Genomic DNA, 17,908 nt, shown 5'->3' with positions numbered 1-17,908 from the left:
TCCTTGAAGGAATCAAGCTTTGAACATCGTCTTTTCTTGCTAGACTGTCGAGCTTTTCTTCCTTTGGCGTTGTCTTCCCGTTTCTAGAAGGCTTCTTAGTTTCTTCAAGTCTGTCCGCAGCCGACCGTTGCGGGGGAGATCTAGCTGTGCCGCTTTGTTTCTTGGGTTTTGATAACCTTTCAAAGACAGATATTTGTGGTGTTGGCGTCTTAAGCCTTCTGAAGACGGAAGTTCGGTCTCGACCACTGATGCGATCAAGTGCCGAAATTCTAGGTTTTGAATGATTTAGCCTGTCGAAGACTGAAGTTTGAGGGGCGGGTTTAGGATCCTCTTTTGGCCTTGTGGCTTGTGGTCTTGGCTTCCTCGTTTTTTGTAGGTCACCGATGTCCACCCTTCCTTATTACCGGTAAATGCATCTTGGTTGCTTGCCCCCGGTGATGGTTGTGTAGGAAGTGCCGTATGACTTGAACATTGACGGGAATGGTCATGCATGCTTTGGAGAGGCACATGATTGAGTGATCCAAACACGATAGTAGTAGTGTGTGCTTCAACCGTGTCTTCGAGGTCAAGCTCGATTTTCCCTTGTTGTGCTAGCTTCAGGATGAGATCTTTCAGTACGAAGCATTTTTCCGTTGGATGACTGATGAAACGGTGGAATTTACAGTACATTAGACTGTCGGTACGATTCATCTCCTCTGGCCGTCTACACTCAGGCAAGCCGATCACCTTCTTTTCCAGCAAGTCTTCTAACATGGCAACCACATCAGAGTCGGGGAATGGATAAGTCTTCTCCTCAAGCTCCTTTAAAGTGCGTCTACGCATCTCTTGATCACGAAAAGCTTCAGCTTGAATCGCATTGCCTTGTGTAGAGATTTTGACGGGAACTATGTTGACCGTCATTGCTTCCTTGGTGGATTTCCACGCAGCCTTCTCCACCTTTGTCTCAAGAACTTTGTCGTTGTTATAGTCGGCGATCGGTTCCTTCTTCCCATGATGGGCGATGCTTAACTCCATGTCATGGGCGCGAGTGGCCAATTCCTCGAAGGTCCGTGGTTTAATGCCTTGAAGGATGTATTGCAAACCCCATTGCATGCCTTGGATGCACATCTCGATTGAAGAGGTTTCCAAGAGTCTGTCTTTACAGTTGAGGCTTAGAGTGCGCCATCTGTTGATGTAGTTAATGACTGGCTCGTCCTTCCACTGCTTTGTGCTCATTATCTCTAGCATGCTCACAGTGCGGCGAGTGCTGTAAAAGCGGTTGAGGAATTCCTGCTCCAATTGCTCCCAGCTGTTGATGGACTCAGGCTCTAGGTCCGTGTACCACTCAAAGGCGTTTCCTTTCAGCGAGCGCACAAACTGCTTGGCGAGGTAGTCCCCTTCGGTCCTTGCGTTGTTGCAAGTTTCAACAAAGTGGGCAATGTGCTGTTTCGGGTTTCCCTTTCCATCGAATTGCATGAACTTTGGCGGTTGATAACCCCTCGGCATCTTTAAGGCGTCAATCTTCTTTGAATACGACTTCGAGTACAACCCGGAGGTATTTGAGCTCCCTTCGTACTGTGCCTTGATGGTGTTGGTGATCATCTCCTGCAGCTGCTGGATAGAAAGAGATCCCATAAGTGTCGTTGCTTGGTTTGGCTCGGCTTCACATCGATTTTCTTCATCGGAGGCTCCTCTTCTCCGCCAGTTCCTCCCTTTAGTGGATCATCCTCTGGGTCGGGTTTTTCGCCGTCCTGTACCTCCAATCGGTTGACTAGTGCTGCAATTTACAAGTCTTTTTCTTCCACAGTTCGGGTTAGCCTTGCGATTGCTTCATTCATTTGAGCCAGCTGCTCTTCGATGGAGGTAACGTCGATGGTCATGACTTGTGTAACCAATATATGTGACTTTCCTTTAGATATCCAGGATGCTGACGAAGAACGTCGTTGGCTGCTTTGGGATGTCATCTTGTGTGCCTCAGTAGCATGCTTTGGTGCACCCAATGAGGTCAGGTTGATGACGGACTCGCGCCTTTGATGCTCCCCTTGCTCTTTTAGCGGCATTAACTTTGAAGTGGCATGTTGAGGAGCGTTTGTGGCGCCAATGGATGCTCCGTTCATGGCTGAAATGCTCAGGCTTCTTCCCTTTGTGAGAACGGCTTGTCCCTTGCTTGATGCCATTGATTTTTGGAAGTGTGCTTGAATTTCTTGAACGGAGAAAGAGATGAGAGGCAGAGATTGTCCCACTGGGCGTGCCAAATTTGTGAACACGAAAATTTCCTAAAACGAAAGAGACAAGAACAACGTGCACAAAATAATATTTGTATTTGATGATTTTGGGTTACAATCTCTCTTAAATTTGATCCTCTGATTCGATCTCCATAAGGTGTTGATTTGTGGATGTGCGATTGATCCAAAGGGCCGTTGGGCTTGATCTAAGGATGAACGTTCTTCAAGGGCTGTGGACTTGATCTTAAAGGTGGATTTGAGCGGATCTTCAAGGAGCCGTTGGGGCTTGATCTTGAGGATGAGCGTTTCTTCAAGGGCCGTTGAGGCTTGATCTTGAATAACGGTGATGAACGGATCTTCAAGGGGCTTTTGGGCTTGATCTTTGAAGAACAGTGATGAACGGATCTTCAAGGGCTTTTGGGCTTGATCTTGAAGAACGGTTGGGTGTGTGGATTTGTTGATGTTGTTGATCCAAGGGCCGTCGGGGCTAGATCTTGGAAGAACGATGAACGAAGAACGAAGAACACTTTCTTCAAGGGCCGTCGGGGCTTGATCCTGAATTGGTGGAAGTTCTTCAAGGGGCCGTCGGGGCTTGATCTTGAAGGTGGATGATTGTTGATCCAAGGGCCGTCGGGGCTTGATCTTGGAAGAACGATGAACGAAGAACGAAGAACGAAGAACACTTTCTTCAAGGGCCGTCGGGGCTTGATCTTGAATCGGTGGATTGTTGATCCAAGGGGCCGTCGGGGCTTGATCTTGGAAGAACGATGAACGAAGAAAGAATAAGGCTTTCTTGATTCTTCGGGAATCTGGATGCTTGAGAGCTTCGGAGTTTCAGAGCTTCAGAGCTTCAAGGTGTAATATGAATTCCTCCTTAAAATGAAATGAAATTGGCTTCTATTTATAGAATTTTCCAAGGCCTAATTTTGAATATAATATTCCAGATGAAATAAGTCGTTTCTGCCATGTGTTGACACGTGTCCTGTTTGATGACTTTCCGACTTATTTCATTTTTTCGTCGAGTCATATGCTACGTGTAAAATTTATGTAATATATGAGCGTTGAAACTTTGATTTATCGATCAAGGGTTATTTACCAAAATTTTGATGTCTACAATAATATAAAATCAACTCATCACTGGAGAAATTTTTAGTTATTACGGGAACACAAGTAGTACATCACGTGTTTTAATAGGAGTGGTGAGAAATTTTATTTTTTAAGTTATTAACTTTTTAGCACACATATCCCACCATTTGTATAGTGACACGTGGTGTACCACCCGTGTACCGGTTATACTGAAAAATCTCTCCTCATCACTGGTCATATTGTATTTTCCTGGGCCACCTTCAAAAGGGCAGTAATAGCAAGTGATCCTGACATTATTTCCGACTTTATAGTCCCACCAGATTACAACGGTACAGTTGATGGAAAGTTCTTCACTTTCACTGGATTTCACGGCATCTTCGATCAAGCTCCTCAAACCGTTAAGGCGTCAAAGACAAGCATTGTTGAGTTCCCAGCTCTCAATGGCCAAAGTGTGTCGTATACAGTACTTTAGTTCACACCCGCCCGGACGAAACTGGACTGTTGTTTCTTCTTGATGGTACCTTGGAAGTAGGGTTGATCGACACGAAAAACAATCTATATACTCAAAAGCTTCAAACTGGAGATCTGTCTGTTTTTCCCGAAGGATTAGTCCATTACCAGTACAACTCGGATCTCAGTTGCCAGCCACCGCCATTGCAGCATTCGGAAGTGCAAGTGCTAGAGCAGTTACAGTCGTGCCGTCTGTATTTGGCACGGGAATAGACGGTGTGATCCTTGCCAAATCATTTAAGACACATGTTGGTACCATTGAGAAGATCAAGACTGGCTTCAATACCCACTAGCTCCTACATAGCAAAGTGCAACTGAGCTTAATAATTCGCTTATTATGCAAACTTTGATTTGATAACTTTGTGTTTTGGATTTTGTTGACGTATGGTTTTCCCTTTAATTCTATTTTTTTAATAGAGTACTTATTCGTTAAAAAAAATAATATTTCCCTCATTTCTAGTAAGAAGGACTAAGGTGACATCATTTTATTGTACGGTTATTATAATCAGAATTGTTCATTATTTTCATCATTTAAAGATTATGTCTAGAAAAATAAAAAACACAAGAGTCATTTTCTACTTTCATTTGGTTATAAGGATCTTCAGGGCCATTCGCTCTTTTTATCATCATGTATATCTATAACTGTTCATTCTTATTTTGGGGAATCAGATTGTTGCAAAGGTAATGAGATTGTTGGAAACCAATGGAATTCAGTTCTTACTCCAGTGTTTCAGAATGTTAGGAATTGGAATCACAGTTTCATCTTCAGAAAGGACCATGAGTTAGTGCTTGTATGCTTCAGAATTATGGCAAGCTTTTGTTTTGTAGAACCCCGAGTTGGGAAGTCAATGTCTTTCATAGCTTTATTTACCCTTGGTCGAAGAAGATTTTGGATTCAAGTATCATAGACTACAATTTTTCAATAAAAAGCTAAAACACATACATTTATCTTGCAAGTTGCATCTCATGTTGTCAAATATTGCAGCCAAGTACGTCCATCCTAGTTCCAAAGCCAATAATGGATTCTTCTTCATGCACACACGTACGTTGCTGTCATTTTCCATGCAAAAACTCTCGTTTGCATACGTATGTACGTCCAAAAAACTTCAGACAATTAATTGACTAATTATTAATCGGAATATAGGAAGCATTTTATGCTCATCACCATAACTACGGTGTATGCTTACCATACATCTAATAATTTGACATGTGTTATTTCACTTAACTTTAGTTAATTTTTACATCAAATGTTACTTTTTCAATTAACTTTGGTTAACTGTAGTTAACTTTCACATTAAATGTTACTTTTTCACATTAAATGTCATTTCATCTAATCATCTGTCACATGCCCTTTCACTTAACTTTGGTTTTTTTTTTTTCAAAATTGAAAAAAGTAACATTTAATGTGAAAGCTAACTACAGTTAGGTATAATGACACATGGCAGATGATTAGATGTGTGGTGAGTATACACCATAATTATGATGGTGAGCAAAAATGCTCCCGAGAAAAAAAGCAGCCTCGGAATATATAATATGTCAGCTATGCTACGAGAATAAATAGCTGTGAAATAAAATAGTAGAGTGTTTGGTAAACTTTTTTTTTGTGAAAGTGCTTTTAGCAAAACAAAACAGTGTTAAAGTATTTGGTAAATTTTTATGTAAAACTACTGTGACTGTGTAAAATGACTAAAAAAGATATGATGTTGAATATTATATAATAATTTATGACATTTATAAGATTTATATAAACTATTTATAAACAGTTATAAACCCCTAAGAGCCGATTAGTTCGGACCAGCGGTGGATTGTCGTCTATCTTATCGAACAACCGGTTAGGAGCCTTCTTCTTGATTAAGAATCTGGACGCGAGAACTGAGTTCATGTGAATGAGTACGATCAGGACAGGTGCTGGAATCGACTGAGAGATCTCCAAACGGGGAAGCAATTGACGGTCGACGAGTTCGAGAAATGTGTCGGCTACTCATCGGTGGTGAAAGAGGTGATGCGAAGATAGAGCATTTCTAGCGAAGGCAGTGGCGATGACAGGAAGGTTGGTGCAGGGGCGAATTCGTTTGTTTCGAAGAGCCTGAGTATGAGCAAGAGAAGAAGGGTTGCTCTGTTGAAGAACAGCATACGAGGCGTGGGGACAGCTGTGAGTGTGTTGACTGGGGAGAAAGAGAGGGAAAATACGATGTCGCCGCTGACACCACCGCCGGAGCAGAAACCCGCCAAGAACTTGAGTTCTTCTTCATCGGCTTCATCGGAGTAGGTCAAAGTTAGGCAGACAGGGAAGCATTACAAGGAGTTATCGGCATTGCATTAGAATCAAGAGATTCAAGCTCATGAGGGGGCAAGCAAAAAAAGCTGGTTTTTCAAAGTTGGGTTTTGCAGCTTTGTGTTTTTGGCTTTTTTTTTCACAAAAAAAATGTGAAAAAAAATGAAGTTGAATGTTTACCAAACACAAAAAAACTTTCAACTTTTTTTTTTATACTCACTTTTTTTTTAAGCTCACTTTTTTAGAAGCACCTTAGTACCAAACCAGAGCTAAGCCTTTCAATCCATATATCGTCAGAATTTCAGCCAAATTAACTAATTAAGTTGATGTTATTGTTAGCCGTATAGTGTATACAGCTCCGGTAAGCATATATCTATGCCGTCTTGTCCGTGACTCTCAGGCCAACTAAGAAGAAAACAGAGAAAATGACAACACAAATCTCAACAATACAAGCTGATTATTTAGCTCCTCAAAAGGCAACACAGGCAAGCGTCGAGTTTCCAGTTCCCTTAAGGCAAGCGTGGTCGAGTTTCCTTTTCTTAACGACCTGAGTGTGTCAAACGCAACGCTTCATCTTCCACCAAACTCACTATTCCCACCTCACACTCACCCCGGCGCATCTGGATTTATGTTCCTGATGGTTCCTTGGAATTAGGCCTAACCAACACGAAAAACAATCAATACACTAAGAAGCTTGAAGCTGGAGATAGGCTTCTGTTTCCTCCAAGGGATTTGATTCGAGTTGGTCTGCTAAAACAATGTATACACTAAGAAGCGCTTTTCCATCTGAATTGAATAACAATCCGATTATGCATTACTGAGAGCAGATACTTGATCCGAACTATTGATAGCATTCCTACTTTTACATAACCGAATTTTGGTACAACATCGACTGAGTCTGTCAAAACGTATATATATTTATTATTTACCCTTTGTAGAAATCTGCTGCAGAACGGCGGTCTTGCTTGCATTGAGCCTCATTCTTATCGTCTCTGCTATGAGATGAATTCATCTTCATGAACTGAAATCCCATTATATACCGATACTCACCAGTCCCAAGGCAGCGGGAGCAGTAACCGAGACCACTTCCACCGCAAGTCCTGCACCTGCAAGAGTGGTTGAAGCAGTTTATGGGAGCACATTCAGAACTGGGCAGAACTTGCAGTTTACAATGTATATGAAGTCTTGAAACATCACCATTTTGGCCATTCTCCTTTGGGGAGCATCTTCATGTCAATAAAATTTGTCCTTCCTAGAAGATAGAAGATAACAGAGTATTAGAGACAGAGAAAAGCAAAAATTGTCCATAAAGATAGAATTGCAAACAAACATAGGAATCCACACATCTAGCCAGACGTTATAAACATACAAAAAAAAACCTCCAAATGTGAATCTGAAAGACGGCAAAAAACTGGTGTAACAGGTCTGGACTCGAAAGACATCATGATTTGACACATCCATTTTTCAATGTACAGTGAATTCAATATCAGAAGACTGGGGATAAAATAACCAGTCCATCTGGACAAAGCGTATATTTGTTTACCGTATGTTGGCAACCTAACTTCAGAGGATGGTTAACAAATTTGTTAAATAAGAATGTTTATGCGAATCACTTATCAATTGAAGTTAGTTTGTCGTCCCATAACTTATGCATATTTCTTAATTGCTACAGATGATTGAAATCTTTAAGTAAAGAAAACAGTCTTATTGTATTCAAAGGCTTAAAACAAAGGAAAGTCAAGAACTCAGCAGTACAAAAACTTCAGTATTGAAAAGTAAACACTGACTTCAGTGGCATACGCTGATGGTAAAACTTTTAATCTTAACTATTCACTCAAAAACCAACAGATTTCGGTGGGAAAATGATAAATCCAGAAACATCTCTTAATCGTTTTTTACTGCACTTCTGGTATAACTGCAATATTTCAGGAAGACTGAACTATATTTGTTGTATGCCTCAGAACCACGGAAAGGTGTGTCCTTTAAGTTTGTTAAAATAAAAAAAACAAGGCAGAGGCACCTAAGCAGCATTAAACGAAACAATTCAACATTTGCTTATGTCAGATTAAAGTCAACTGATAAAAGCACTGAAAATAAGCAAACAATAAAAATGCTAAGAATAGTGTGTACAAATGGAAAGAAAGAGAGAGACCTCTTCCACAACAATCGTGGCAATTGACCCTTCCGCTCCCAGTGCAGACCTCACAAGGAGGATCCGGCTTCTTCCTTACTTCTCTGTGAACATTTGACTGCAACAAACAGCGCGTGATCCAAAAGTTAAACACACAAAGCATGAGAAACACATGCCACATATCCATCCCTTACACTTTAGCAAGAGCTAAACATTGAGTTTTGCAGATAATTTTGATAAAATTTCTCGAAAAACCAATGCCGATACAGGCACTTGAGTGTCTATGATTGGCAGAATACAAATCACCACTATTTCAGCCCACATTCCAGAATCCAATGATTTTCACAACTATGGTTTTAGTTTAATGTTAGATATGCATAAATTATCTAAATTATGCTGAAAGATTCATCCAATATTCAAAATATTATTATAGAACTCTCCAAATAAGATAATAATAATCAACAATAATACAGAAAACCCCAACTGAAATTCTGAAATTAAATTTCAAAGAAAATATAATTTCACCCGACTAAAAATTTCAACTTTTGAAACAATCCCAATACAGAAAACCCCATTTGGGTTCTAGTAATTCAACATCTAAATATCAATTCTTGTCTTTGTTTACTTTTAATTGACTTCTCTTACTTAATTTCCACCATTTTCTCAGGAATCAAACAAGAGATATGAAGAACTTGCCTCTGTACGGACGACCCAAGAGGGCTTGGAGAGGGAGAGTCGGGGCCGCGCCTCTGGATTCCGCCGCGGAGGAAGAGCACCGTTTGATTTTGAGGCTTCGAATCGGACGGCTGGTAGTGAGCTCAGGCTTCTGACTGCCATCTATCACTGCCTTTAGAATCGGAAAGGCGGCCTTATGGATAGTTCCTTCATTGTTTTCTTTTCCGAGAAAATTGCGCAAATCGCAACTTAAATTTCTTAAATTTATTATGAATATTAATTAATATATGATTGTATAAATTCGAGATAAATTTGGTTTTTAAATTATTTATTATTCTTGTGATTATTTTTGTATAAGATTTTATTTATTTGAAGGGTAAGTTAATTCGTTTGTTATAAATAAGGACACTGATATATGGAGAATCACACAACCTCTAAGCATTTTACAATTTTTCCACTCTATATATTGCCGCACCTCTCTCCCTCAAATAAAATAAGTCATAACATGTTATCAGCAAATTAAATAGGTATCACGTTATTAGCACGTTCCTATGTTGCAATATGGAATTTGATGAGGAATTCGTGGTACATACCAAGTCGTATCTTATGAGGAATTTCTGGTACATACCAGTTCATGATATCATCATCGCAATCCAGGTTCTTCTTAAACACGATCTTTGTTTGTACCATACTTGACTAATCCCGAAACTATCGAGCACCGGTCAACGTTATACCATCAAGGATCCAGAAGAGTTTCCCTCCAACCAGGAGGCCAATCACAGAGCGACACGTGTCGACATCAGAAGCCAATCATAGCGCGACACGTGTCAACGTCGGAAGCCAATCACAACACGACACGTATCAATGTCAGAGCAAGGCTAGAAACTCTATATTATAAAAGGAGATCATTCTCCTACAATATTTCCTAATGTCATTTGTACTAAATCATTCACTTGTACTCAGTAAAGGAAAGCTTGAACCTATGTACTTGTGTAAACCCTTCACAATTAATGAGAATTCCTCTACTTCGTGGACGTAGCCAATCTGGGTGAACCACGTACATCTTGTGTTTGCTTCCTTGTCTCTATCCATTTACATACTTATCCACACTAATGACCGGAGCATTCTAGCGAAGGTCACAAATTTAATACTTTCTGTTGTACCAAAGTCCTCACTGATTTTGTGCATCAACATTTGGCGCCGTCTGTGGGAACGACACTTATTCCTACTCTATTCAACTTTGTCAAGCTGGCTTCCACCATTCGTACACTCTCTTTTGACTAGGCATCCCTCTCTAACATGGAGAGCGAAGGAAACCACATCACACAGAATAACACCCCTCTTGCACCTAGTGCGAAGCAACGAAAGAAGGAAGGAAATAGGGTTACTTTTCAAGCTAAAGTCGATGAGCTAGAAGCTCAAAACAACAAGATAGCAATGAAGAATGAGCTCATCCAGGAGCAGTATGAAAAGCTATTTGAGACGTTCCACGAAACTAGGCGTACTCAAACACGCGAGCTCGTTGCCCCTGTGGACATCAACCATCATCTGGGTACCCCCCAACACGGAGGGTCACCTCTCTTCGACATGGGTATCCCTGATGAGGAGTGAGCTAATCATCAAAACATTGATCAACATGAGACTTCTCTCAACCCAGATGCTTCGACCTAAAGCAGGAGAAGTGGAGTAAGACACCTCCTTGCAGAAGGGTTGGAAGGATCGAAAGCCGTTTATCGTGACTGCCGAGACTTCCTAAAGCAACATCGAGAGAATCCCCTCCACATATGCTCGAAGATCAATGACCCAAAGGTTTCTGAAAGACTCGGTCCCCTCCCATGACCCAAGCCAATTGCCAATCTAGGGAAGGAACAACAAGTCTCAGAGGAACATAAAGGTATATGGGACTCTAAGGTATTCCTACAGACTCGGCCTAGAAGTCAGTATGGCGAGTCCAAGAAAAAACCACAAGCCTTTACTCAAACTTTCCTACTTCCAAGAGGCAATGGAGGCTTACGAAAGAAAATTCCATTGGTAAATGATTTCACTCAGGACCCCCTTATCTTACAGCTCATTGAAAGTAAACAAGTTGAAGGCCGAACGTTAGGGAGAAGATACCTGACTGGAACCAACCTAGGCCTGGCCCTCTCACAAGAAGGATCCTTGACACCCCCTTCAAGCGAAGACAAAACAAAAGCTTGGTTTACAACTCTATACTGGAAGGGATGAGCTAATTGAACACCTTAACCTCTTTGAGTCCACCATGGCATATCAGATGAACAACGACGAATAGCGATGTCTTCTCTTCCCCTCCACCCTCTCTGATGGAGCTCTAAACTGGTATTGCCGTCTTCCACCTGAGACAGTAGACTCATTTGAGGAACTGAGGAAACTGTTTCTCTCAACACATCTTCCAGACTGATCGCTTGCATTCTACAGATGACTTGTACACTATTCGCCATAAGCCGGACGAGTCACTACGAGAGTATGCCGGTCGCTTCAGCCATGAGTATTCTCGCTGCGCTGAGGCAGATGATAAGACTGCCCTCAAGGCCTTCACAGCAAGCCTACGTGATTGTTTCTTCAAGTACATGATCAATGCCAACACTTGGAAGACTTATTCTGAGGTGATGGCACATACTTACAACCACGCCTCCGCCGAAGCAAAGACATACCAAGGCAACCCACATATGGTTAACCCCTATCAACAAGTGGGAAGTGGAAGTCAAGTTCTACCAAGTGAGGAGATTTTGGCCATTCAGACACCTATTGCATCATCTCCTGCCTCATTTAGCTACTCGCTAAGTCACCAAACGTATCTGTCTCTTGGTAAGAGGAAGGATTTTTACTCTGAGCAAGCCCATTACAACAAGAGAGATAAAAGTTCGTATCAAGACAACCAGGGGTGAATGTACCGTCGACTATTATGACTATGGGGCCAAGCCTCACTCTTTCAAAGTGGATGACTAAGTACTGAAGGAAATGCTATTATAAGAAGGCATACACATTACAAATGTTTTGACTCTCAACCGCTTGAGATCTTTTGTCACATAAGCCATTTGGCAAATATTTAAAGAAGAGGGAATTTAGACAACTTCTTCTAAGTCTTTTGCTTTCCTAGCACTGGAACACTTGGTCTACGCTGACCTACCCTTATACTCCAACTCAGAGCTTCAACATGCATACTTTGACACAAAGTATGTGATACTAAGTGTTACAACCAACATGGTTCACATATCAAAAGCATGGATCCCTTCATGCATATCAAAACATTCATAAGCATCACTCATATCAATCAACATAAACATCATACATTCCAACACATTCATACAAAAACATCATACATTCCAACACATTAATACATAAACATCATACATTCCAACAAATCCATACATAAGCCAACTGTGCTTCAAAAGGGTTCAACATACTTTGTGTCTTCGACACTTGCTACAATGTGCCTCCACACCTTGCCCTTATTCTCACCAACCAGGTGATGAAATATGAAGAAGGAACTCATCTTCATGCCACCAACCAGGTGATGAAATGTACAACCCGTACTCTAATATCATTTGGCAACTTGCCACTCATGCCACCAACCAGGTGAAGAAGAAACTCATCTTCATGCCACCAACCAGGTGATGAAATGTACAACCCGTACTCTAATATCATTTGGCAACTTGCCACTCATGCCACCAACCAGGTGAAGAAGGAACTCATCTTCATGCCACTAACCAGGTGATGAAATGTACAACCCGTACTCTTTTTCATGCCACCAACCAGGTGATGAAATGTACAACCTGTACTCTAATATCATTTGGCAACTTGCCACTCATGTCACCAAACAGGTGAAGAAGAAACTCATATTCGTGCCACCAACTAGGTGATAAAATGTACAACTCGTACTCTCCTTCATGCCACCAACCAGGTGATGAAATGTACAACCCGTACTCTAATATCATTTGGCAACTTGCCATTCTTGCCACCAACCAGGTGAAGAAGGAACTCATCTTCATGCCACCAACCAGGTGATGAAATGTACAACCTGTACTCTTCTTCATGCTACCAACCAGGTGATGAAATGTACAACCCCTACTCTAATATCATTTGGCAACTTGCCACTCATGCCACCAACCAGGTGAAGAAGGAACTCATCTTCGTGCCACCAACTAGGCGATGAAAGCAACTCACCATTCATTCCACCAACCAGAAGACGAGTGGTACAACTTGTACATGTGAACTCCTAGCATTCACAAATAATCAAAAGCCTTCATGTTTTACAACTCAACTAGGGGAGCACTTATGCCCAACAAGAGTTATAGTCACCAACAAAGTCTTATTGCAAGCCAACAACAACTTAAGTGCATGGCATATGAAGATCAAGCTATTCAGCCCTCTTGCATTTGCTTCAGAAATTTCTCTTTTGTAACAATGCAAACACTACAAGGTGTGACTTGCATCACAATTTCTTGCTCAATAGTGTGGAAGAAAAATTTGTATATGTTGTCATCAAAGAAGTTTAACCACAATTCTCAAAAGCTTCACACAATCTTGATCAAGACAGTGTGAAGCAAAACCAATCTATGGTGCCAACAAGAGCTTCATCAATGGAGGGCAACCACAATTCTCAAAAGCTTCATACACTCTTGATCAAGACAGTGTGAAGCAAAACCAATTTATGGTGCCAACAAGAGCTTCATCAAAGGAGTTCAACCACAATTCTCAAAAGCTTCACACACTCTTGATCAAGACAGTGTGAAGCAAAACCAATCTATGGTGCCAACAAGAGCTTCATCAATGGAAGGCAACCACAATTCTCAAAAGCTTCACACACTCTTGATCAAGACAATGTGAAGGAAAACCAATTTATGGTGCCAACAAGAGCTTCATCAAAGGAGTTCAACCATAATTCTCAAAAGCTTCACACACTCTTGATAAAGACAATATGAAGCAAAACCAATTTATGGTGCCAACAAAAGCTTCATCAATGAAGGGCAACTACAACTCGTAGAAAGCTTCACACACTCTTGATCAAGACTGTTCGAAGCAAATTCAATTTATATGGTTCATCCAAACCTTTGACTACTACAAGGTGTGGCTTGCATCACAATCTCTTGCTCAACAGTATGGAAGCAAAATTTGTATATGTTGTCTCTCCCACATTTTCAAATTTCTAATATTCCCAAAAAAAAAAAAGGAAATTGGAAAATTCAATAAAGCTTCATCAATAGAGGACAACTACAAATTCTCAAAAGCTTCACATTATCTTGATCAAGATAGTGTGAAGCAAAATCAATTCATGATACCCAACAAAACTTCACCAACAAAAGCTTCATACTACAAATTCTCAAAAGCTTCACACTATCTTGATCAAGATAGTGTGAATCAAAATCAATTTATGGTACCCAACAAAATCTTCAACTCCAAAGCTTCACCTACAAAGCTTCAATACAAAAGCTTCACCAACAAAAGCTTGATCAATGGAGGACAACTACAAATTCTCAAAAGCTTCACACTATCTTGATCAAGATAGTGTGAACCAAAATCAATTCATGGTACCCAACAAAAGCTTCAACTCTAAAGCTTCACCTACAAAGCTTCAACTCCAAAGCTTCACCTACAAAAGCTTCAACACAAAAGCTTGACCCACAAAAGCTTCACCTACAAAAGCTTGACCCACAAAAGCTTCACCTACAAAAGCTTCACCCACAAAAGCTTCACCTACAAAGCTTCACCTACAAAAGCTTCACACGCTCTTGATCAAGATAGTATGAAGCAAAATGAATTCATAGTACCCAACAAAGCTTTGACCTCAAAGCTTCACCTACAAAGCTTCAACATCAAAGCTTCACCTACAAAGCTTAATATATATATATTTTCGAAAATTCGAAAATTCAGAAATTCAGAAATTCGAAAAGAAAAAAAAAATCGAAAAAAAATAAAAAATTTGCCAAGCCTTCTCTTCTTTGGGCCTAACAACTTTCATAACTCATGTATATGAAGGAGGAGTTTTGGGCTACTACTTAGAAAGGAAAATTGTGAAGTTTTGTTACTTTAGAAGCTTGGCTACTAGCAAGACACCTCCTTCATCTACGCCCTCGACCGGAGACTTGGGGGACTCCTACCATATGCTACTGCACCTTGATACTCGGAAGTCTCACGACCACTCAGTGACTTGGATTTTTCAAGTCTCCAACCGAGAAGTTTTCCTCACTTTGGAAATTAAGGGAACACTACCTCAACCTATATGCTTCACTCACAAAGCTTCAACATACAAGCTTCAACAAAAGAAAAAATTCAAAGAACTTAGTGAATAAGGCTTTGGTGTATTTAACACAATATGTTGAAATGAAGCAAAGCTTAATTATTGATATCTCCGATAAGTTACAAATATGTACATATAAATGAGTCAAAATAAACAAACAAGAGGGAGCCTTCACAAAGGTTGCTTAGGAGAAGTCTCAGCAGTCGGTAGAGCCCTAGAAAGAGAAGGCACCAGAGGGTGATCATTCGAAGCCTCAGTACTGGACAGAACCCCATAAGGAGGAGGCATAATAGGTTGACCATTTGGAGCTTCATTACGCTGTACAGCCCCAGAAGATGAAGGTAATAAATGCCTTTGGAACAAACCCACAAACCTCTGATGATCAAGTAAAATCTGACCGTCAGATTCCTGCATCTGGTCAAGCTTCCTCTTCATGTTTGTAGCATAGTCATGTGCAAGCATGTGCAATTGTTTATTCTCATGCTTGAGTCCTTTAATCTCCTGTTTGAGACTTATCACTTCAGCCGCCAATGATTCAACTTGGCGGGTTCGAGCAAATAGGCGTTGAGCCATATTAGACACAGAACCTGCACACTGAACACTGAAAGCCAGGGAATCCTTAACAGCCAACTCATCGGACCGTTTGGAAATTAGTCTGTTATCTTTGGGAGTGAGAAGGTTTTCGGCCACCACCGCAGCGGTCATATCATTTTTCATCACAAAGTCTCTAACGGTAAGAAGACTAGTAGGGGATAAGAAGGATGGGCGCCATATGTTGTCTTAAGGAGACATAGCTACCTATTCACCAAGTTCAAGTCAAAACGACAGTCGGATGGGCTAGACATTTTTAGAAATGATGAAGGATAAATAAGGTCTAATAAATCTCTGAAGTACAAAAATAAGGGGAAAATTCTTACAAGTAATAACTCTCTGAATGTACTTCTTACACACAATTGGTGCCCTTATAAAAGAAAAGGCAACATGGCCGTTGGTTCAAAAATCGAAGAGGCATCACTTTCCGGATTTCGAAGAGGCACCACTTTCCACACACAACATCATCTCCTTGGGTACCACATATAACTTTGCCAAAGATCTCTGACAAAGTTTAGACACGTGAAGCTTGTAGCTCCCACTACATTGCTATGACCAAGAAAGGTAAATGAATAGCAAAGAAAGGGCAACATGGCCATTGGTTCAAAAATCGAAGAGGCACCACTCTCTGGATTTCGAAGAGGCACCACTTTCCACACGCAACATCAGTTCCTCGGGTACCATAGATAACTTTGCCAAAGATCTCTGACAAAGTTTAGACACGTGAAGCTTGCAGCTCCTACTACATTGCTATGACCAAGAAGGGTAAAGGAATAGCAAAGAAAGGGCAATATAGCCGTTGGTTGAAAAATCGAAGAGGCACCACTTTCCGGATTTCGAAGAGGCACCACTTTCCACACGTAACATTAGCTCCTCGGGTACCACAGATAACTTTGCCAAAGATCTCTGACAAAGTTTAGACACATAAATTTTGAAGGTCTAGCTACCCTACTATTACCCACAAGGGTAAAAGAACAACACAACTGCTTGATAACTGGAAAGTCCCTATATGTGTCAACCTCTGTAATCCATGGCAAGGCAAACTGGCAAAAATGCCTAACCTTTACTCACATTCGAGAAAACACTCCTAACAAGACTGCTTGCTCAAAAATCGAAGAGGCACCGCTATCCGAATCTCAAAAACTAGACTCCCAACAGAATTACTTGCTCAAAAATCGAAGAGGCACCGTCCTCCGAATCTCGAAAGCCAGACTCCCAACAGGATTACTTTCTCAAAAATAAAAAAGACACCGCTATCCGAATCTCGAGAGCTAGATCCTCGATAGGATTGCTTGTTCGAAAACCGAAGAAGCACCGTTCTCCTAACTTCGAGAGCCAGATTTCCTTGGATAAAGCTTGTCTGCAATCTTCACACGCAACATCAGCTTTCCAGATACCACAGACCATTTTTTCAAAGTGCTCTGACAAAGTTAAAACACGTGAAGCTTGCAGCTCCTACTATATTGCTATGACCAATAAGGGTAAAGGAATAACATTACTACTTGTTGTTAGGGAGACTCCTATATATGTCGACCTCCATCCTTAATGGACAGGCAGACCTGGAAAAATGCTCAACCCTTCCTCATATTTGAGAGGGCACTCCTAACGAAGCCTCTCGAAATGCTCAGCTTTCTTTCCCCCCGATAATACCTCTGCAAACAAGTTACACAGAGCAAGAATATCTCATATCATCAGGTTAAAAGCAAGAGTATCCCATATCATGCTTTTTTCCTGTCTTTTCCTTTGGCCTTGTTCTTACCTGCAAGACAAGGAGAAAGAGCGCAATCAGTCAGTACTTGGAATCAAGCTTCTAGTCAGGAACTGACTGCCTGGAACCCCTTGCCTGATTACTTACTTGACATTGCTCTCGAGTACTCATCTTCAACATCTTATGCTTCCAGAGAAGATACCACATCTGCCTGAGGAACAGATAGGGCAAGTGAGAAGGATACAAGGAAGCATGTGGAGATAAGCGTAACAGAACACGTGCCGATACATCCACTACTTTGTCAACAACAAAAGTATCTCATATCATCAGGGTTGAACGTACTCTATATTTGATGGACTTGTTCTTGAGTTGGCCTTATACTCTGGAGGAAACCAGAAAACCTTCCAGCCTAGTTCAAGAATAAGCCTGTGGAAAGTTACTTCTTCAAAAGAAAAAATATCTCATATCT

The 17,908-nt window shown here is 40.9% G+C and overlaps 1 protein-coding gene and 1 pseudogene across 1 annotated transcript; one reads left to right on the top strand and one right to left on the bottom strand.

Moving 5' to 3' along the window:
- The first annotated feature begins 3,486 nt into the window (after positions 1 to 3,486).
- LOC126602592 (putative germin-like protein 9-2) lies at positions 3,487 to 4,093 on the top strand (annotated as a pseudogene).
- Positions 4,094 to 6,838: 2,745 nt separating this feature from the next.
- On the bottom strand, positions 6,839 to 9,164 carry LOC126609875 (uncharacterized). Its single transcript, XM_050277812.1, has 4 exons — positions 8,903 to 9,164; positions 8,228 to 8,324; positions 7,273 to 7,327; positions 6,839 to 7,181 (listed from the first exon to the last, which is right to left on the bottom strand). The coding sequence occupies exons 1-4, from the start codon at positions 9,041 to 9,043 to the stop codon at positions 7,001 to 7,003; spliced, it is 474 nt and encodes a 157-aa protein (XP_050133769.1). The 5' UTR covers positions 9,044 to 9,164; the 3' UTR covers positions 6,839 to 7,000.
- Positions 9,165 to 17,908: the final 8,744 nt, after the last annotated feature.

This window comes from Malus sylvestris, chromosome 2 (genome assembly GCF_916048215.2).
Source record: "Malus sylvestris chromosome 2, drMalSylv7.2, whole genome shotgun sequence".
NCBI classification, from domain to species: domain Eukaryota; kingdom Viridiplantae; phylum Streptophyta; class Magnoliopsida; order Rosales; family Rosaceae; genus Malus; species Malus sylvestris.
The sequence above is the reverse complement of the archived record's forward strand: the minus strand, read 5'-3'. Positions and strand labels throughout refer to the sequence as shown.

Coding starts and splice junctions, on each gene's coding strand:
- LOC126609875 (XM_050277812.1), bottom strand. CDS start 9,043: ATGGCAGTCAGAAGCCTGAGCTCACTACCAGCCGTCCGATTCGAAGCC. Junction 8,325..8,902: donor CTTGGGTCGTCCGTACAGAG/GCAAGTTCTTCA, acceptor TGTTTGTTGCAG/TCAAATGTTCACAGAGAAGT. Junction 7,182..7,272: donor AAAGGAGAATGGCCAAAATG/GTGATGTTTCAA, acceptor CCACTCTTGCAG/GTGCAGGACTTGCGGTGGAA.